We start from the raw sequence: 23,261 nt of genomic DNA, 5'->3' as shown, positions 1-23,261 counted from the left end.
ACTCCATACCCTAATAATCATCCCTCTCTCTCTTGCTACTCAATACCCCTCACATCCTTCACTGCCCTGCAGCGCTGTATAACCCTTGTGGTTTAGTGCTTATTTTTTTATTATAATAATTTAGGTCATTCAGTTTATCCATGAGGACTGTGTCGATAGTCTGATGAAACAGCATTACTCACAAAAGGATGCTCTTGAACGGGGTGGAAGTAGAGGCTTCAGGAAGAATTTTTCGCAATGCTGCGATTATTTCCAGATGGTTGTAATTTCGCATTTGGAGGAGTTGAGGATGAGTCCTCACTAGCTGTAAGTCCTCTAGAAGAGAATCTTCTGTACCTGCTATCATCCAGGTACCAGATACTGAGCTCGCTGCACAAGTTGGAAGTTAGTTCTCTTACCACCAAGAAGAAAAGAAATGGAATGGGCCACCCTGCTGAACACCCTCTGATGAGGATATTTCATGTTCGCCAAACAAATGAATTGACGGTTAGCTGCAGCCAGCTGAAATGCAGGGGAAAAGGGTGGGGAACTTATCCCAAATAACTGCTAAGATCACATCAATTTTCCCCATATCAAAGGCACTTCTAAAGTCAAGCCTTGTCTTCTGGTAAGTCCCTGATGTAGTTCCTTGCTGCATGAGCTGCCGCTTCACTGCCTTGAGAGACACCAAAACCCAGCTGGTGTGGCTGGAGTAAACTGGTGGCTTCTACGCGGATGTTTCTTACTGCTGCTTTGGCAACGAGACGGCTAAGAGTGTTACCGAAAGCATTGGGTCTGATTAAACCATACTTCTTCAAAGCGCTTAATGAGGCTCCGAAAATGAAAGGTTTAATTTCTTCTGGAATCCGCCCAGCCAGACAGTTGTTGATGAAGGCTGTTAACTCAGAGACAATTGATGCAGCTGTGCCGAGTACTGGATTTACCATCTCTTTGATATGTTGTGGTCGTATTCCAGTGTAACCTCCTGCAGATCCTGCTGGAAATGGCATTAGGTCCTTCACATTAGCTTTTCTCTCCATATCTGAAATTACTCTTCATTGAACTTCAAAGTGTTTTCTGCGGCCCATTTAAAGATTTGGGTGATGTCTGCCTGGAGTCTTGCAGTGTCTTTGATTGAGGACACTCATAGCAATTCGGGTGTCATCCACGAATGAAGACACGGTGCTGTGGCTTACATCTCTGTCTCTGTCAGATATGACCATGAGGAACAAGGTTCTCCCTTCTCATTGGCCACTTGCATTACATCATTCTATCAAATTTTCGAAACCTCCTCTTACTTGGATCATACCTATTTGTCTCACATTTATATAGTTTTGTATGACCCCTGTGGATTTATGTTTTTCTCTTGAATAGAATAATGATGTTGTTACTTCAGAGTATTTACTTACAGATATATTTTCAACACTGTTTCAGAGAGGAATGCAAAGTACGATACACCTCCAGGTGTTCGTTACAGCATAATACAGTATGGTCGGAATGAAGACACCGTCACAGAATCGAGGCACGAAATGTGTAACATACTACAAGTGAAGTATGAAACATTTTGTGGCATTATCAACAGAGACAGAAAGTAAGAAAGAGACTTTTTTCAAAGGTAATTATAAACTCATTATTGTTTAGTGGGACGAAATAATAAAACATAATATTTATCGTCTTATGCCAACAGAAACAACCCTAATTTGCAGCCAAGCAAGGAGAAGGTGAATGCAAACAAGCAGGGGATGAAGCAGAGGAGACAAAAAGAACAGCAGCAACATTACCAAGGTCAGTTATGCTTCCCTATTGCTCAAATTTTACTGAAATATATTGCACATAGATCCCATAGATCTGTATATTCTTGTCAGCGTTTTCTCTCACTTGACTAACACATAACACCTTAATATTTACAACCAAAAACACTATATTTTTGATGGATAGAATAAGGCAAGCTAAAATTTGTGTATGAAATAATTTCGCAAAAATCATTCTAAACCTAACGAAAAAAATAGATTTCATTGTGTTTGTTTATTACTAAATTATTATTGTTACAGGAATGCAAGTAGAAGCTTAAGTAGATCTATAACCCACTATGATTAGAGGAACGTAGATAAGTGTGTTTATGGAGCAACTTGCAATGTGAACACTGACTGATGTTGTAGTGGCCAGGCTTAGGCTTGGTTACAAGTACTGACTGATGTTGTAGTGGCCAGGCTTAGGCTTGGTTACAAGTACTGACTGATGTTGTAGTGGCCAGGCTTAGGCTTGGTTACAAGTACTGACTGATGTTGTAGTGGCCAGGCTTAGGCTTGGTTACAAGTACTGACTGATGTTCTAGTGGCCAGGCTTAGGCTTGGTTACAAGTACTGACCGATGTTGTAGTGGCCAGGCTTAGGCTTGGTTACAAGTACTGACTGATGTTGTAGTGGCCAGGCTTAGGCTTGGTTACAAGTACTGACTGATGTTGTAGTGACCAGGCTTAGGCTTGGTTACAAGTACTGACTGATGTTGTAGTGGCCAGGCTTAGGCTTGGTTACAAGTACTGACTGATGTTGTAGTGGCCAGGCTTAGGCTTGGTTACAAGTACTGACTGTTGTAGTGGCCAGGCTTAGGCTTGGTTACAAGTACTGACTGATGTAGTGGCCAGGCTTAGGCTTGGTTACAAGTACTGACTGATGTTGTAGTGGCCAGGCTTAGGCTTGGTTACAAGTACTGACTGATGTTGTAGTGGCCAGGCTTAGGCTTGGTTACAAGTACTGACTGATGTTGTAGTGCTTACTTGGTTACAAGATGACTTGTAGTGGCCAGGCTTAGGCTTGGTTACAAGTACTGACTGATGTAGTGGCCAGGCTTAGGCTTGGTTACAAGTACTGACTGATGTAGTGGCCAGGCTTAGGCTTGGTTACAAGTACTTCTGGCAGTTTGGGAGACACACAGATGATGATCAAACTAAATGCAAATTATGTGATCAGGCATATGGTCACTGTCTTGAACACTATGTGCTTAACTGTCCACTTATTGAGGAATACAGACAGTATAATAACCTATGTGACATGTCAAGATATCTTATTAATGAAAATAAGATACCAGATATACTAAGCAAATTTCCTAAATTTGCTTGCAACAGATAAGTGAACTGTAGATATATAGATACATAAAAACCCATATGTACACCTGTTAACCCTTTTGGGGCCTAGTTCATAGGCCTTTTGTGTATCCATATGCTCTTGCGCTACCATCCACAGGATGGATATGAGGTGCATAATAAACTAGCCACTTCGGTGGCAAAATCTAATCTAAATCTAAATTATTGCTCCGAATAGGTAAAACTGGTCAATTAGCAAAAACTCATTCAAAATTAGGTCCTTTCTAAAATTTTCTCTTATACGTTTAAATATATATTTTCTTCATTTATGTTGATGTAAGAACTAATAATTTTGCACTAAAAGAGCCTTAGAAAACTTACCTAATCTTATTATAACAAGCGCAATTTAGTTTAGCCTAATCCTACTAAATATATTTTAGATAAGTTAACAATAATTTAATAATAAACACAATGAAATATATTTTTTTCGTCATGATCAGAATGATGTTTTTGCGAAATTATTTCATGCACAAATTTTCGCTTGCGCTATTCGGCAAGAGGATCGTTACTATTTAAGCCAAAATAGCAAGTTTTACATATATATATATATATATATATATATATATATATATATATATATATATATATATATATATATATATATATATATATATATATATATATACGAGCTTTTAAATCTCAACTTAAACCAGCAAATAATAGAGCCTACTAGACTGGAGAATACACTGGACCTCATTTTCACTAACAATGATGATCTGATACGAAATGTCACCATATCAAAAACAATATACTCGGATCACAACATAATCGTGGTTCAGTCATGTATGCGAGGAGCATAAAATGGAAAAGAATGACAGAGCGGCTAAAAGAGGTCAATATATCTGAAATGTGTAGGGAGACACTGCTCAGAGAAATAGCAAACATCGAACCAAAGCTAAAGGAATCTTAAAGGAGTCAGGAATAGTGGGAAGAACTAAAAGCCATAAGTGAAATCGAAAGGAACCCAAAGTATTTCTTTTTTTATGCCAAATCAAAGTCGAGAACAACATCCGGTATTATTCCCCTACTTAAACAAGATGGGTCCTACACAGATGACAGCAAGGAAATGAGTGAGCTACTCAAGTCCCAATATGACTCAGTTTTTAGCAAGCCGCTAACCAGATTGAGAGTCGAAGATCAAAATGATTTTTTTATGAGAGAGTCACAGAATTTGGTTAACACAAACCTATCTGATGTTATCCAGACGCCAAATGACTTCGAACAGGCGATAAATGACATGCCCATGCACTCTGCCCCAGGGCCAGACACATGGAACTCCGTGTTCATCAAGAACTGAAAGAAGCCCCTATCACGAGCTTTTACCATCCTATGGAGAGGGAGCATGGACACGGGGGTCGTGCCATAGTTACTAAAAGCAACAGACATAGCCCCACTCCACAAAGGGGGCAGTAAAGCAATAGCAAAGAACTATAGACCGATAGCACTAGCATCCCATATCATAAAATCTTTGAAAGGGTCCTAAGAAGCAAGATCGCCACCCATCTAGATACCCATCAGTTACACAACCCAGGGCAACATGGGTTTAGAGCAGGTCGCTCCTGTCTGTCTCAACTATTGGATCACTACGACAAGGTCCTGGATGCACTGGAAGACAAAAAGAATGCAGATGCAATATATACAGACTTTGCAAAAGCCTTCGACAAGTGTGACCATGGCGTAATAGCGCACAAAATGCGTGCTAAAGGAATGACAGGAAAAGTCGGTAGATGGATCTATAATTTCCTCACAAACAGAACACAAAGAGTAGTAGTCAACAGAGTAAAGTCTGAGGCAGCTACGGTGAAAAGCTCTGTTCCACAAAGCACAGTACTCGCTCCCATCTTGTTTCTCATCCTCATTTTTGACATAGACAAAGATGTCAGCCACAGCACCGTGTCTTCCTTTGCAGATGACACCCGAATCTGCATGAGTGTCTTCCATTGCAGACACTGCAAGGCTCCAGGCGGACATCAACCAAATCTTTCAGTGAGCTGCAGAAAACAATATGAAGTTCAACGATGAGAAATTTCAATTACTCAGATATGGTAAACATGAAGAAATTAAATCTTCATCAGAGTACAAAACAAATTCTGGCCACAAAATAGAGCGAAACACCAACGTCAAAGACCTGGGAGTGATCATGTCCTAGGATCTCACCTTCAAGGACCATAACATTGTATCAATCGAATCTGATAGAAAAATGACAGGATGAATAATGAGAACCTTCATAACTAGGGATGCCAAGTCCATGATGAGACTCTTAAGGTCGCTTGTTCTATCTAGGTTGGAATATTGCTGCACACTAACAGCACTTTTCAAGGCAGGTGAAATTGCTGACCTAGAAAATGTACAGAGAACCTTCACGGCGCGCATAACGGAGATGAAACACCTCAATTACTGGGAGTGCTTGAGGTTCCTGAACCTGTATTCCCTGGAACGCAGGCGGGAGAGATACATGATTATATACACCTGGAAAATCCTAGAGGGGCTAGTACCGAACTTTCACACGAAAATCACTCACTACGAAAGCAAAAGACTCGGCAGACGATGCAACATCTCCCAATGAAAAGCAGGGGTATCACTAGCACGTTAAGAGACAATACAATAAGTGTCAGGGGCCCAATGAAAAGCAGGGGTATCACTAGCACGTTAAGAGACAATACAATAAGTGTCAGGGGCCCGAGACTGTTCAACTGCCTCCCAGCATACATAAGGGGGATTACCAATAGACCCCTGGCTGTCTTCAAGCAGGCACTGGACAAGCACCTAAAGTCGGTACCTGACCAGCCGGGCTGTGGTTCGTATGTTGGATTGTGTGCAGCCAGCAGTAACAGCATGGTTGATCAGGCTCTGATCCACCATGAGGCCTAGTCACAAACCGGGCCGCAGGGGCGTTGACTCCCGGAACTCTCTCCAGGTAACTCCAGGTGTTCCACATGCGTCTTATCAAACTGGAAAGTTGATAACGAACCATTTGGTCTCCTGCAGAAGGGTATCTGAAATATGTTTTCTGTCATTTATATATTATAGACTCACACAGGTGTGAAGCTCAGACGTTATTTACACACAAAAATATATTTTATAGTATACAGCATGTCTGCTGTCTGCTGTCTGCTGTCTGTTTGACAATAATATTCTCTATCATTAACAGGGGCAGTTGCTGACGCAAACCAAGCAAGGGAACCAAAAATATATGTTGTGTCTGTAAGTACATTTCTTCGTTCCTCCTCTCTCTCCCATTTCCTGTATTTTCTTGTTTTTACATTGTCCTCTCCTCCTCGTTACGTTCAGTTCCTGCCTCTCTGGTCACTGTTCACTTGACAAATAACAACACAGTATTGTACACATGTTAGGCCGACCACTCACCCAGCAATAACTCCAGTATGTATGTATTCATGTATTTTAATTGTACGTTTTATGTATGTCTATTGCAGTGCCACGTCTATCAACAATCATTGTTCGGTGAGTTTTATCTGATGTGTGCTAACATCTGCTGCAACAATGCATGTTAATGTTGATTTGTAGTGCGATTGATAATATTATTGTGTATTCATGGGAACCACTGCATGTGCTAGGATAGGAAGGGATAGCAAGGTGTGATCCCAGGATAAGGAAGGTATGTAAGTCCTTGGATAATGTACCTCTCATTACCACCAGACAAGACTCAGCAAATTGTAAATAACAAGATGGCAAGTGAGTTAAAGTCTTCACTTGTTCTCTTATTTCCACAAACAACTTCATGTGAAGGAAGTTTATCGTGAATCAAAATATTATAAGCAAGTTTAATTATAATAAACGTGTGTAGTGTGGTAAAGGCAGAAAATTGGTGATAGTATTAATAGGAATTTCTCGTTGTTTTGCAGGATGATGAAACAGAAGGTATCAACGAAGCGGACACCTTGTATAAGAGAGGCAACTACCGGAAAGCTCTAGATCGATATAACGAGTTGGTGAACAGCACTAAGTGCAAGGACAAAGAATTACCCCACGTATTCCTGATGATGGCCAATGCTTACTTCATTTCTGATTTCGAAAATGCAAAAACTTACTATGACAGAGCCATTGAAGAGGCTACGTAAGTACTCAAATCCTTTTAAAATTTAGAATAAATATTAAATGAATATAAAATTATATGTTAATGGGTAACATTATGAGTGTTAATGGGTAGCGTTATTGGTGTTAATGTGTAGTATTATGGGTGTTAATGGGTAACCTCCATTGAGGTGTACACCTCTACAACAGTTACAAATTACAGTCGAAAAATGATATAGAGATACCGACAAGATATGGAAAAAAGACTGATGGAAACGACTTCCCAAAAATAATGAATATCTTAGAGGAAGAATAATAATGAAAAAAATAATAAGTACTTAAATAAGAAACAAGTTGGCCGCCATTGTTTCCAGCGAACATTAAGAGAATCTTGCAGATCCAGGAGACCTTCTTAAGATGTACTATATGTGTGATGTTAGTTATCCTGGGTAGCAGGTGTTGTATATGATGTTAGTTATCCTGGGTAGGAGGTGTTGTATATGATGTTAGTTATCCTGGGTAGGAGGTGTTGCATATAATGTTAGTTATCCTGGGTAGGAGGTGTTGTATATGATGTTAGTTATCCTGGGTAGGAGGTGTTGTATATAATGTTAGTTATCCTGGGTAGGAGGTGTTGTATATGATGTTAGTTATCCTGGGTAGGAGGTGTTGCATATAATGTTAGTTATCCTGGGTAGGAGGTGTTGTATATGATGTTAGTTATCCTGGGTAGGAGGTGTTGCATATAATGTTAGTTATCCTGGGTAGGTGTTGTATATGATGTTAGTTATCCTGGGTAGGAGGTGTTGTATATAATGTTAGTTATCCTGGGTAGGAGGTGTTGTATATGATGTTAGTTATCCTGGGTAGGAGGTGTTGTATATAATGTTAGTTATCCTGGGTAGGAGGTGTTGTATATGATGTTAGTTATCCTGGGTAGGAGGTGTTGCATATAATGTTAGTTATCCTGGGTAGGTGTTGTATATGATGTTAGTTATCCTGGGTAGGAGGTGTTGTATATAATGTTAGTTATCCTGGGTAGGAGGTGTTGTATATGATGTTAGTTATCCTGGGTAGGAGGTGTTGTATATAATGTTAGTTATCCTGGGTAGGAGGTGTTGTATATAATGTTAGTTATCCTGGGTAGGTGTTGTATATGATGTTAGTTATCCTGGGTAGGAGGTGATGTATATGATGTTAGTTATCCTGGGTAGGAGGTGTTGTATATGATGTTAGTTATCCTGGGTAGGAGGTGTTGTATATAATGTTAGTTATCCTGGGTAGGAGGTGTTGTATATGATGTTAGTTATCCTGGGTAGGAGGTGTTGCATATAATGTTAGTTATCCTGGGTAGGTGTTGTATATGATGTTAGTTATCCTGGGTAGGAGGTGTTGTATATAATGTTAGTTATCCTGGGTAGGAGGTGTTGTATATGATGTTAGTTATCCTGGGTAGGAGGTGTTGTTTATGTTAGCTATCCTGGGTAGGAGGTGTTGTATATGATGTTAGTTATCCTGGGTAGGAGGTGTTGTATGTGATGTTAGTTATCCTGGGTAGGAGGTGTTGTTTATGTTAGTTATCCTGGGTAGGAGGTGTTGTATATGATGTTAGTTACTGGGTAGGAGGTGTTGTATATGATGTTAGTTATCCTGGGTAGGAGGTGTTGTATGTGATGTTAGTTATCCTGGGTAGGAGGTGTTGTATGTGATGTTAATTATCCTGGGTAGGAGGTGTTGTTTATGTTAGTTATCCTGGGTAGGAGGTGTTGTTTATGTTAGTTATCCTAGGTAGGAGGTGTTGTATATGATGTTAATTATCCTGAGTAGGAGGTGCTTACCTGGAGTTTACCTGGAGAGAGTTCCGGGGGTCAACGCCCCCGCGGCCCGGTCTGTGACCAGGCCTCCTGGTGGATCAGAGCCTGATCAACCAGGCTGTTGCTGCTGGCTGCACGCAAACCAACGTACGAGCCACAGCCCGGCTGATCAGGAACCGACTTTAGGTGCTTGTCCAGTGCCAGCTTGAAGACTGCCATGGGTCTGTTGGTAATCCCCCTTATGTATGCTGGGAGGCAGTTGAACAGTCTCGGGCCCCTGACACTTATTGTATGGTCTCTTAACGTGCTAGTGACACCCCTGCTTTTCATTGGGGGGATGTTGCATCGTCTGCCAAGTCTTTTGCTTTCGTAGTGAGTGATTTTCGTGTGCAAGTTCGGTACTAGTCCCTCTAAGATTTTCCAGGTATATATAATCATGTATCTCTCCCGCCTGCGTTCCAGGGAATACAGGTTCAGGAACCTCAAGCGCTCCCAGTAATTGAGGTCTTTTATCTCCGTTATGTGCGCCGTGAAGGTTCTCTGTACATTTTCTAGGTCAGCAATTTCACCTGCCTTGAAAGGTGCTGTTAGTGTGCAGCAATATTCCAGGCTAGATAGAACAAGTGACCTGAAGAGTGTCATCAAGGGCTTGGCCTCCCTAGTTTTGAAGGTTCTCATTATCCATCCTGTCATTTTTCTAGCAGATGCGATTGATACAATGTTATGGTCCTTGAAGGTGAGATCCTCCGACATGATCACTCCCAGGTCTTTGACGTTGGTGTTTCACTCTATTTTGTGGAAGGAATTTGTTTTGTACTCTGATGAAGATTTAATTTCCTCGTGTTTACCATATCTGAGTAATTGAAATTTCTCATCGTTGAACTTCATATTGTTTTCTGCAGCCCACTGAAAGATTTGGTTGATGTCCGCCTGGAGCCTTGCACTGTCTGCAATGGAAGACACTGTCATGCAGATTCGGGTGTCATCTGCAAAGGAAGACACGGTGCTGTGGCTGACATCCTTGTCTATGTCGGATATGAGGATGAGGAACAAGATGGGAGCGAGTACTGTGCCTTGTGGAGTTTACCTGGAGTTTACCTGGAGAGAGTTCCGGGGGTCAACGCCCCCGCGGCCCGGTCTGTGACCAGGCCTCCTGGTGGATCAGAGCCTGATCAACCAGGCTGTTGCTGCTGGCTGCACGCAAACCAACGTACGAGCCACAGCCCGGCTGATCAGAAACTGACTTTAGGTGCTTGTCCAGTGCCAGCTTGAAGACTGCCAGGGGTCTGTTGGTAATCCCCCTTATGTGTGCTGGGAGGCAGTTGAACAGTCTCGGGCCCCTGACACTTATCCTATGGTCTCTTAACGTGCTAGTGACACCCCTGCTTTTCATTGGGGGGATGGTGCATCGTCTGCCAAGTCTTTTGCTTTCGTAGTGAGTGATTTTCGTGTGCAAGTTCGGTACTAGTCCCTCTAGGATTTTCCAGGTGTATATAATCATGTATCTCTCCCTCCTGCGTTCCAGGGAATACAGGTTTAGGAACCTCAAGCGCTCCCAGTAATTGAGGTGTTTTATCTCCGTTATGCGCGCCGTGAAAGTTCTCTGTACATTTTCAAGGTCGGCAATTTCACCTGCCTTGAAAGGTGCTGTTAGTGTGCAGCAAAACTCCAGCCTAGATAGAACAAGTGACCTGAAGAGTGTCATCATGGGCTTGGCCTCCCTAGTTTTGAAGGTTCTCATTATCCATCCTGTCATTTTTCTAGCAGATGCGATTGATACAATGTTATGGTCCTTGAAGGTGAGATCCTCCGACATGATCACTCCCAGGTCTTTGACGTTTGTGCTTCGCTCTATTTTGTGGCCAGAATTTGTTTTGTACTCTGATGAAGATTTAATTTCCTCATATTTACCATATCTGAGTAATTGAAATTTCTCATCGTTGAACTTCATATTGTTTTCTGCAGCCCACTGAAAGATTTGGTTGATGTCCGCCTGGAGCCTTGCACTGTCTGCAATGGAAGACACTGTCATGCAGATTCGGGTGTCATCTGCAAAGGAAGAAACGGTGCTGTGGCTGACATCCTTGTCTATGTCGGATATGAGGATGAGGAACAAGATGGGAGCGAGTACTGTGCCTTGTGGAACAGAGCTTTTCACCGTAGCTGCCTCGGACTTTACTCTGTTGACGACTACTCTCTGTGTTCTGTTAGTGAGGAAATTATAGATCCATCGACCGACTTTTCCTGTTATTCCTTTAGCACGCATTGTGTGCGCTATTACGCCATGGTCACACTTGTCGAAGGCTTTTGCAAAGTCTGTATATATTACATCTGTATTCTTTTTGTCTTCTAGTGCATTTAGGACCTTGTCGTAGTGATCCAATAGTTGAGACAGACAGGAGCGACCTGTTCTAAACCCATGTTGCCCTGGGTTGTGTAACTGATGGGTTTCTAGATGGGTGGTGATCTTGCTTCTTAGGACCCTTTCAAAGACTTTTATGATATGGGATGTTAGTGCTATTGGTCTGTAGTTCTTTGCTGTTGCTTTACTGCCCCCTTTGTGGAGTGGGGCTATGTCTGTTGTTTTTAGTAACTGTGGGACGACCCCCGTGTCCATGCTCCCTCTCCATAGCATGGAAAAGGCTCGTGATAGGGGCTTCTTGCAATTCTTGTTGAACACAGAGTTCCATGAGTCTGGCCCTGGGGCAGAGTGCATAGGCATGTCATTCATCGCCTGTTCGAAGTCATTTGGCGTCAGGATAACATCGGATAGGCTTGTGTTAATCAAATTTTGTGGCTCTCTCATAAAAAATTCATTTTGAACTTCGACTCTCAGTCTGGTTAGCGACTTGCTAAAAACTGAGTCATATTGGGACTTGAGTAGCTCACTCATTTCCTTGCTGTCATCTGTGTAGGACCCATCTTGTTTAAGTAGGGGCCCAATACTGGACGTTGCTCTCGATTTTGATTTGGCATAGGAGAAGAAATACTTTGGGTTTCTTTCGATTTCATTTATGGCTTTTAGTTCTTCCCGCGATTCCTGACTCCTAAAGGATTCTTTTAGCTTAAGTTCGATGATTGCTATTTCTCTGACCAGTGTCTCCCTACGCATTACAGATATATTGACCTCTTTTAGCCGCTGTGTTACTCTTTTCCGTCGCCTCTAAAGGGAGCGCCTGTCTCTTTCTATTTTACATCTACTCCTCCTTTTTCTTAGAGGAATAAGCCTTGTGCATACATCGAGTGCCACCGAGTTAATCTGTTCTAGGCATAAGTTGGGGTCTGTGTTGCTTAGTATATCTTCCCAGCTTATATCGGTTAGGACTTGGTTTACTTGGTCCCACTTTATGTTTTTGTTATTGAAGTTGAATTTGGTGAATGCTCCCTCGTGACTAGTCTCATTATGTCGGTCTGGGGCTCCACGCATACATGTCTGAACCTCAATTATGTTGTGATCTGAGTATATTGTTTTTGATATGGTGACATTTCTTATCAGATCATCATTGTTAGTGAAGATGAGGTCTAGTGTATTCTCCAGTCTAGTAGGCTCTATTATTTGCTGGTTTAAATTGAATTTTGTGCAGAGATTTAAAAGCTCGTGTGAGTGTGAGTTTTCATCAGAGCTGCCTCCTGGTGTTATTACTGCAACAATATTATTTGCTGTATTCCTCCATTTTAGGTGCCTTAAGTTGAAATCCCCCAGGAGCAAGATGTTGGGTGCAGGAGCTGGAAGATTTTCCTGACAGTGTTCAATTTTTAACAGCTGTTCCTGGAATTGCTGGGATGTTGCATCCGGAGGCTTGTAGACTACCACACTGACTAGGTTTTGGTTCTCGACCTTTACTGCTAAAATTTCCACTACATCATTTGAGGCATTAAGCAGTTCTGTGCAAACAAGTGACTCTGCAATGTACAGGCCAACCCTCCCCTTTTGCCTGTTCACTCTGTCACATCTGTATAGGTTGTAACCTGGGATCCATATTTCGTTGTCCAAGTAATCCTTTATGTGGGTCTCAGTGAAAACCGCGAACATTGCCTTTGCCTCTGCAAGCAGTCCACGGATGAAAGGTATTTTGTTGTTTGTTGCTGGCTTTAGACCCTGTATATTTGCAAAGAAGAATGTTATCGGACTGGTGGTATTGTTGGTACTGGGGGGGGGGGATTTTTTTTCTGGCATTAGTATCTGTATCTGTTGGTTTGGAGTGGAGGCCATCAACTGTGGTTCCACTCCAGGAATGACTGGATTTGGTGTACGATTTCTGTCATTTCCTGCCAGTTTTTTTTCCTTCCTGGCACTAAAAAACCTCTCCCTCTTGAGTGGCTGTGGCTACCCAGGTTTTCCCATGGCCTGGAAGTTTTGTATCTTTTTGTCCCCTTTAGATGGTATGCCTGGCAATTTAAGTTATAGCATAGTCTTTCCTGTACTGAAGAGGTACACAGTTCAGGGTGAAAAAGCTTACAGGAAGGGAGTTTGCATTTTCCTGTTGTCATAATTCCCGACTACATGGACAAAATCTCCAGCTTCACCATTACTGTCTCCCAGGACAGCATCTCCAGCTTCACCATTACTGTCTCCCAGGACAGCACCTCCAGCTTCACCATTACTGTCTCCCAGGACAGCATCTCCAGCTTCACCATTACTGTCTCCCAGGACAGCACTATCAGCCCCACATTTACTGTCTACCAGGACTTCATCTCCAGCCTTACAGTTTCTGACTACATGGCCAGTATTAAGGGCAGTACCATTCAGCCCAGACTTTCTATGTTCCCATCTGTTGTAGAAAGATTCCAGGTTTTCTATGAAAGCAGCTTTGATGTTGTCCTCTTTTAATACCCTTGTGATTTTAGTCCACAGATTTATCTCATTTGGGCATACCCAAAAACACTTCCCTGTTTTAACACTGCTTGTAGCTAGTTCTTGGATATCTGCACAAATGGCGTGACACCAATTTCCACAAAAATGACAATTTATCCATGTGGAAGCCCGTTTGTTTGACTGACCACAGACTACACACAGCTTCATAATGATTTGAATGGTTGATTTACTGCAATTCTACTAGCAGCCTCTTGAATATTCTATTAATAACCTCCTTAAATGAAGCTCTAGCTATTTGTATTTCTGTTTCTAACTGTTTTTGTATATTGGGCAGCTTACCGTGCACGTTCCTGATTTATATTTAATGTTTGTGTTTATAAGGGCGCCTACAACCCCATCCGTTTACAGTCTGCTTTATTGTCCAACGAAACCGTTTGAAACCAGTCAAGGGTTCGGACCAGTCAAGGGTTCGGACCAGTCAAGGGTTCGGACCAGTAGATCTGATCTGATCAGTGGGTCACTTATTTAAAACATACTGGTCGGTGATTTGAGCTAACACATGAAGGATCTACTAGAAATTATCTACCCGAGTAATATGTGATTTGATTGATACAAAAGTATAACTTGCATGTTGAAGAAACCGGTGACTGCTGGCAACTCCTACAATGACGAACGGTCGACCTCAACCCTTGTTTATCAATCGCTGTATCTAGCTTTTCTATTTTTTTTTCCGTCTCCACCACAATAAATGCTATATTATCACTATAGATGACTGGTGGCTTGGTTCTCGACCTTTACTGCTAAAATTTCCACTACATCATTTGAGGCATTAAGCAGTTCTGTGCAAACAAGTGACTCTGCAATGTACAGGCCAACCCTCCCCCCTTTTGCCTGTTCACTCCGTCACATCTCTATAGGTTGTAACCTGGGATCCATATTTCGTTGTCCAAGTGATCCCTTATGTGGGTCTCAGTGAAAGCTGCGAACATTGCCTTTGCCTCTGCAAGCAGTCCACGGATGAAAGGAATTTTGTTTGTTGCTGGCTTTAGACCCTGTATATTTGCAAAGAAGAATGTCATCGGACTGGTGGTATTGTTGGTACTGGGGGGGGATTTTTTTTTTCCGGCATTAGTATCTGTATCTGTTGGTTTGGAGTGGAGGCCATCGACTGTGGTTCCACTCAAGGAATGACTGGATTTGGTGTACGATTTCTGCCATTTCCTGCCAGTATTTTTTCCTTCCTGGCACTAAAAAACCTCTCCCTCTTGAGTGGCTGTGGCTACCCAGGTTTTCCCATGGCCTGGATGTTTTGTATCTTTTTGTCCCCTTTAGATGGTGTGCCTGGCAATTTATGTTATAGCACAGTCTTTCCTGTACTGAAGAGGTACACAGTTCAGGGTGAAAAAGCTTACAGGAAGGGAGTTTGCATTTTCCTGTTGTCATATGGGCATGACATTTTCTAGGGTGGTCATAGTTGCACGTCCTGTCTGTTTTTCCAGATTTCCCATGCCTGCAGATACCAAGTGCATAATATGTGCACAGGCTTGGTTTCCGTTTGCCTTGGGTTTCTGTGACTGTATTCCCTGTTGGGGCATGTTTCCCTGTCTTACTCCTATCCTCCCTAGCATCAACAATGGAGCTCCCACCAGTTGTTTTTGGTAATATATCCTCACTATTGCTAGTGGAGTCCTCTTGTTTGCTATTTCCTGCGGTATTTCTAGTTTTCAATATTGGTTTTATCTTTTCTTTGACTACACTTGTTTCCCTACTATGGCTCCTGTCCCCTATGAGGTCATTTATATGTATTCCTTCCTGCGTATAATTCCCGACTACCTGGACAAAATCTCCAGCTTCACCATTACTGTCTCCCAGGACAGCACCTCCAGCTTCACCATTACTGTCTCCCAGGACAGCACTATCAGCCCCACATTTACTGACTACCAGGACTTCACCTCCAGCCTTACAGTTTCTGACTACATGGCCAGTATCAAGGGCAGTACCATTCAGCCCAGACTTTTTATGTTCCCATCTGTTGTAGAAAGCTTCCAGGTTGTCTATGAAAGCAGCTTTGATGTTGTCCTCTTTTAATACCCTTGTGATTTTAGTCCACAGATTTATCTCATTTGGGCATACCCAAAAACACTTCCCTGTTTTAATACTGCTTGTAGCTAGTTCTTGGATATCTGCACAAGGGGCGTGACACCAATTTCCACAAAAATGACAATTTATCCATGTGGAAGCCCATTTGTTTGATTGACCGCAGACTACACAGAGCTTCATAATGATTTGAATGGTTGATTTACTGTAATTCTCCTAGCAACCTCTTGAATATTCTATTAATAACCTCCTTAAATGAAGCTCTAGCCATTTGTATTTCTATTTCTAACTGTACTTGTATATTGGACAGCTTACCGTGCACGTTCCTGATTTATATTTATTGTTTGTGTTTATAAGGGCGCCTACAACCCCATCCGTTTACAGTCTGCTTTATTGTCCAACGAATCCGTTTGAAACCAGTCAAGGGTTCGGACCAGTCAAGGGTTCGGACCAGTCAAGGGTTCAGACCAGTCAAGGGTTCGGACCAGTCAAGGGTTTGGACCAGTCAAGGGTTCGGACCAGTCAAAGGTTCGGACCAGTCAAGGGTTCGGACCAGTCAAGGGTTCGGACCAGTCGATCTGATGTGATCAGTGGGTCACTTATTTAAAACATACTGGTCGATGATTTGGGCTAACACATGAAGGATCTACTGGAAATTATCTACCCGAGTAATATGTGATTTGATTGATACAAAAGTATAACTTGCGTGTTGAAGAAACCGGTGATTTCTGGCAGCTCCTACAGAGATGAACGGTCGAGCCTCAACCCTTGTTTATCAATCGCTGTATCTAGCTTTTCTATATTTTTTTTCGTCTCCACCACAATAAATGCTATATTATCACTATAGTTGACTGGTGGAAATTTTGGAGGAAGGACGCTTTTTCTGTAGTAATAATTGCTTCTCGTTGTGTATATTGCGACCGCTGGTAACTAGAGGTTATATGAAATTCACAGTATACGTCTGGTATTTCAAGAAAAAAGAAACTAATGAAAGTCACTCCACTCCACTAAGTACCATTATAATACTGGTTAGTTGCTACTACAGCCCTGTATTCTGCTATTCACCGGTATCACTAGATTATATGCGAGTACACTAGCAGGCCAGGAAGATTATTAAAAACAGCTGACCTGTGGTAAGTTTCTGGCGACTTCTGGCACCTTCCTCTATAGGCTTATCACTTCATTTACATATTCACCTGTTTTCAAATGACACTTTAGCTTTTATCATCTATATACTAGGGAGCCACTGAAGTATACTCTATGTATACACAGTGTTATCAGGAGACTTTCTTTCCTCTGACAAAGAAAAGTTCAATTATTATTATTTTGCACACGGAACACAGGCCTATGATTCCCCTCTGCCAGTAAACTCTGCTAGGTAGTGCACACTAATTCTCCTTTATTGACTCAGTATATAATGTTTTCCGCCCAAGATTGGTTCCAGGCGCTAGAGGGATGTATCGTATAGGATTGATGGCACAAATTAAAGTTCTAGCATGTAAGAGCGACCGAGAAAACACAAGAAAACCCGGAGCACAACGAGGCACGTTGTTGTATATGATGTTAATTATCCTGGGTAGGAAGTGTTGGTATTAGGTTGCGTTGATGATGTAGCTTCTGTCAATACTGGGTCGTAGTATCTCAGTTCAGATATGGGAGTCCCTATGTTCCACTCAGTCCCGTCGCCTGGGTTCTACCTCCCATATATCCAGCATCGCCTGGGTTCTACCTCCCATATACCCAGCATCGCCTGGGTTCTACCTCCCATATACCCAGTGTCGCCTGGGTTCTACCTCCCATATATACAGCATCGCCTGGGTTCTACCTCCCATATATCCAGCATCGCCTGGGTTCTACCTCCCATATATCCAGCATCGCCTGGGTTCTACCTCCCATGTATCCAGCGTCGCTTGGGTTCTACCTCCCATATATCCAGCATCGCCTGGGTTCTACCTCCCATATATCCAGCATCGCCTGGGTTCTACCTCCCATGTATCCAGCGTCGCTTGGGTTCTACCTCCCATATATCCAGCGTCGCCTGGGTTCTTATTATTTTTATTTTTTTTTATTATCACACTGGCCGATTCCCACCAAGGCAGGGTGGCCCGCAAAAGAAAAAGTTTCACCATCATTCACTCCATCACTCTCTTGCCAGAAGGGTGCTTTACACTACAGTTTTTAAACTGCAACATTAACACCCCTCCTTCAGAGTGCAGGCACTGTACTTCCCATCTCCAGGACTCAAGTCCGGCCTGCCGGTTTCTCTGAACCCCTTCATAAATGTTACTTTGCTCACACTCCAACAGCACGTCAAGTATTAAAAACCATTTGTCTCCATTCACTCCTATCAAACACGCTCACGCATGCCTGCTGGAAGTCCAAGCCCCTCGCACACAAAACCTCCTTTACCCCCTCTCTCCAACCTTTCCTAGGCCGACCCCTACCCCGCCTTCCTTCCACTACAGACTGATACACTCTTGAAGTCATTCTGTTTCGCTCCATTCTCTCTACATGTCCGAACCACCTCAACAACCCTTCCTCAGCCCTCTGGACAACAGTTTTGGTAATCCCGCACCTCCTCCTAACTTCCAAACTACGAATTCTCTGCATTATATTCACACCACACATTGCCCTCGGACATGACATCTCCACTGCCTCCAGCCTTCTCCTCGCTGCAACATTCATCACCCATGCTTCACACCCATATAAGAGCGTTGGTAAAACTATACTCTCATACATTCCCCTCTTTGCCTCCAAGAACAAAGTTCTTTGTCTCCACAGACTCCTAAGTGCACCACTCACTCTTTTCCCCTCATCAATTCTATGATTCACCTCATCTTTCATAGACCCATCCGCTGACACGTCCACTCCCAAATATCTGAATACATTCACCTCCTCCATACTCTCTCCCTCCAATCTGATATTCAATCTTTCATCACCTAATCTTTTTGTTATCCTCATAACATTACTCTTTCCTGTATTCACCTTTAATTTTCTTCTTTTGCACACCCTACCAAATTCATCCACCAATCTCTGCAACTTCTCTTCAGAATCTCCCAAGAGCACAGTGTCATCAGCAAAGAGCAGCTGTGACAACTCCCACTTTGTGTGTGATTCTTTATCTTTTAACTCCACGCCTCTTGCCAAGACCCTCGCATTTACTTGTCTTACAACCCCATCTATAAATATATTAAACAACCACGGTGACATCACACATCCTTGTCTAAGGCCTACTTTTACTGGGAAAAAATTTCCCTCTTTCCTACATACTCTAACTTGAGCCTCACTATCCTCGTAAAAACTCTTCACTGCTTTCAGTAACCTACCTCCTACACCATACACTTGCCACATTGCCCCCCTATCCAGCCTGTCATACGCCTTTTCCAAATCCATAAATTCCACAAAGACCTCTTTAGCCTTATCTAAATACTGTTCACTTATATGTTTCACTGTAAACACCTGGTCCACACACCCCCTACTTTTCCTAAAGCCTCCTTGTTCATCTGCTATCCTATTCTCCGTCTTACTCTTAATTCTTTCAATAATAACTCTACCATACACTTTACTTTACCAGGTATACTCAGCAGACTTATCCCCCTATAATTTTTGCACTCTCTTTTATCCCCTTTGCCTTTATACAAAGGAACTATGCATGCTCTCTGCCAATCCCTAGGTACCTTACCCTCTTCCATATATTTATTAAATAATTGCACCAACCACTCCAAAACTATATCCCCACCTGCTTTTAACATTTCTATCTTTATCCCATCAATCCGGGCTGCCTTACCCCCTTTCATTTTACCTACTGCCTCACGAACTTCCCCCACACTCACAGCTGGCTCATCCTCACTCCTACAAGATGTTATTCCTCCTTGTCCTATACACGAAATCACAGCTTCCCTATCTTCATCAACATTTAACAATTCCTCAAAATATTCCCTCCATCTTCCCAATACCTCTAACTCTCCATTTAATAACTCTCCTCTCCTATTTTTAACTGACAAATCCATTTGTTCTCTAGGCTTTCTTAACTTGTTAATCTCACTCCAAAACTTTTTCTTATTTTCAACAAAATTTGTTGATAACATCTCACCCACTCTCTCATTTGCTCTCTTTTTACATTGCTTCACCACTCTCTTAACCTCTCTCTTTTTCTCCATATACTCTTCCCTCCTTGCATCACTTCTACTTGTAAAATCTTCTCATATGCTAACTTTTTCTCCCTTACTACTCTCTTTACATTATCATTCCACCAATCGCTCCTCTTCCCTCCCGCACCCACTTTCCTGTAACCACAAACTTCTGCTGAACACTCTAACACTACATTTTTAAACCTACCCCATACCTCTTCGACCCCATAGCCCATAGCCCATCTATCCTCCAATAGCTGTTTATATCTTACCCTAACTGCCTCCTCGTTTAGTTTATAAACCTTCACCTCTCTCTTCCCTGATACTTCTATTCTCCTTGTATCCCATCTACCTTTTACTCTCAGTGTAGCTACAACTAGAAAGTGATCTGATATATCTGTGGCCCCTCTATAAACATGTACATCCTGAAGTCTACTCAACAGTCTTTTATCTATCAATACATAATCCAACAAACTACTGTCATTTCGCCCTACATCATATCTTGTATACTTATTTATCCTCTTTTTCTTAAAATATGTATTACCTATAACTAAACCCCTTTCTATACAAAGTTCAATGAAAGGGCTCCCATTATCATTTACACCTGGCACCCCAAACTTACCTACCACACCCTCTCTAAAAGTTTCTCCTACTTTAGCATTCAGGTCCCCTACCACAATTACTCTCTCACTTGATTCAAAGGCTCCTATACATTCACTTAACATCTCCCAAAATCTCTCTCTCTCCTCTGCATTCCTCTCTTCTCCAGGTGCATACACGCTTATTATGACCCACTTCTCGCATCCAACCTTTACTTTAATCCACATAATTCTTGAATTTACACATTCATATTCTCTTTTCTCCTTCCATAACTGATCATTCAACATTACTGCTACCCCTTCCTTTGCTCTAACTCTCTCAGATACTCCAGATTTAATCCCATTTATTTCCCCCCACTGAAACTCCCCTACCCCCTTCAGCTTTGTTTCACTTAGGGCCAGGACATCCAACTTCTTTTCATTCACAACATCAGCAATCATCTGTTTTTTGTCATCCGCCCTACGCGTGTCAGCGTGCCTCGTTGTGCTCCGGGTTTTCTCGTGTTTTCACGGTCGCTCTTACGTGCTAGAACTTTAATTTGTGTCATCAATCCTATACGATACATCCCTCTAGCGCCTGGAACCAATCTTGGGCAGAAAACATTATATACTGAGTCAAAAAAGGAGAATTAGTGTGCACTACCTAGCAGAGTTTACTGCCAGAGGGGAATCAGGCCTGTGTCCAGTGTGAATAAAATAATAATAATTGAACTTTTCGTGTCAGAGGAAAGAAAGTCTCCCTGATAACATTGAGTATACATAGTGTATAGTGTATACTACAGTGGCTCCCTAGTATATTGATGATAAAGGCTAAAGTGTCATTTGAAAACAGGTGAATTTGTAAATGAAGTGATAAGCCTATAGAGGCAGGTGCCAGAAGTCGCCAGAAACTTACCACAGGTCAGCTGTTTTTAATAATCTTCCTGGCTTGCTAGTGTACTCGCATATAATCTAGTGATACCAGTGAATAGCAGAATACAGTGTTGTAGTAGCAACTAACCAGTATTATAATGGTACTTAGTGGAGTGGAGTGACTTTCATTAGTTTCTTTTTTCTTGAAATACCAGACATATACTGTGAATTTCATATAACCTGTAGTTACCAGCGGTCGCAATATACACAACGAGAAGCAATTATTACTACAGAAAAAGCGTCCTTCCTCCAAAATTTCCACCAGTCAACTATAGTGATAATATAGCATTTATTGTGGTGGAGACGGAAAAAAAATAGAAAAGCTAGATACAGCGATTGATAAACAAGGGTTGAGGTCGACCGTTCGTCATTGTAGGAGTTGCCAGCAGTCACCGGTTTCTTCAACACGCAAGTTATACTTTTGTATCAATCAAATCACATATTACTCGGGTAGATAATTTCCAGTAGATCCTTCATGTGTTAGCTCAAATCACCGACCAGTATGTTTTAAATAAGTGACCCACTGATCAGATCAGATCGACTGGTCCGAACCCTTGACTGGTCCGAACCCTTGACTGGTTTCAAACGGTTTCGTTGGACAATAAAGCAGACTGTAAACGGATGGGGTTGTAGGCGCCCTTATAAACACAAACATTAAATATAAATCAGGAACGTGCACGGTAAGCTGTCCAATATACAAAAACAGTTAGAAACAGAAATACAAATAGCTAGAGCTTCATTTAAGGAGGTTATTAATAGAATATTCAAGAGGTTGCTAGTAGAATTGCAGTAAATCAACCATTCAAATCATTATGAAGCTGTGTGTAGTCTGTGGTCAGTCAAACAAACGGGCTTCCACATGGGTAAATTGTCATTTTTGTGGAAATTGGTGTCACGCCCCTTGTGCAGATATCCAAGAACTAGCTACAAGCAGTGTTAAAACAGGGAAGTGTTTTTGGGTATGCCCAAATGAGATAAATCTGTGGACTAAAATCACAAGGGTATTAAAAGAGGACAACATCAAAGCTGCTTTCATAGAAAACCTGGAAGCTTTCTACAACAGATGGGAACATAAAAAGTCTGGGCTGAATGGTACTGCCCTTGATACTGGCCATGTAGTCAGAAACTGTAAGGCTGGAGATGAAGTCCTGGTAGTCAGTAAATGTGGGGCTGATAGTGCTGTCCTGGGAGACAGTAATGGTGAAGCTGGAGGTGCTGTCCTGGGAGACAGTAATGGTGAAGCTGGAGGTGCTGTCCTGGGAGACAGTAATGGTGAAGCTGGAGATGCTGTCCTGGGAGACAGTAATGGTGAAGCTGGAGATTTTGTCCAGGTAGTCGGGAATTATACGCAGGAAGGAATACATATAAATGACCTCATAGGGGACAGGAGCCATAGTAGGGAAACAAGTGTAGTCAAAGATAAGATAAAACCAATATTGCAAACTAGAAATACCGCAGGAAATAGCAAACAAGAGGACTCCACTAGCAATAGTGAGGATATATTACCAAAAACAACTGGTGGGAGCTCCATTGTTGGTGCTAGGGAGGATAGAAGTAAGACAGGGAAACATGCACCAACAGGGAATACAGTCACAGAAACCCAAGGCAAACGGAAACCAAGCCTGTGCACATACTATGCACTTGGTATCTGCTGGCATGGGAAATCTGGAAAAACAGATGGGACGTGCAACTATGACCACCCTAGAAAATGCCATGCCCATATGACAACAGGAAAATGCA

The 23,261-nt window shown here is 42.1% G+C and overlaps 1 protein-coding gene across 1 annotated transcript in view; it reads left to right on the top strand.

Annotated features, from left to right (window-relative positions):
- LOC128691341 (uncharacterized) overlaps positions 1-23,261 on the top strand; it is a 73,338-nt gene that overhangs the window by 1,895 nt on the left and 48,182 nt on the right. The window contains exons 2-5 of the mRNA XM_053780160.2: positions 1,414-1,570; positions 1,667-1,764; positions 6,273-6,325; positions 6,985-7,196. Coding sequence (XP_053636135.1) covers positions 1,414-1,570; positions 1,667-1,764; positions 6,273-6,325; positions 6,985-7,196 — 520 coding nt within the window. The remainder of the gene's footprint in view (positions 1-1,413; positions 1,571-1,666; positions 1,765-6,272; positions 6,326-6,984; positions 7,197-23,261) is intronic.

The sequence above is a fragment of the Cherax quadricarinatus genome, chromosome 10, assembly GCF_038502225.1.
Source record: "Cherax quadricarinatus isolate ZL_2023a chromosome 10, ASM3850222v1, whole genome shotgun sequence".
Classification (NCBI taxonomy): Eukaryota; Metazoa; Arthropoda; class Malacostraca; order Decapoda; family Parastacidae; genus Cherax; species Cherax quadricarinatus.
Note: the sequence above shows the minus strand (reverse complement) of the source record. Positions and strands in the feature narration are given on the sequence as shown.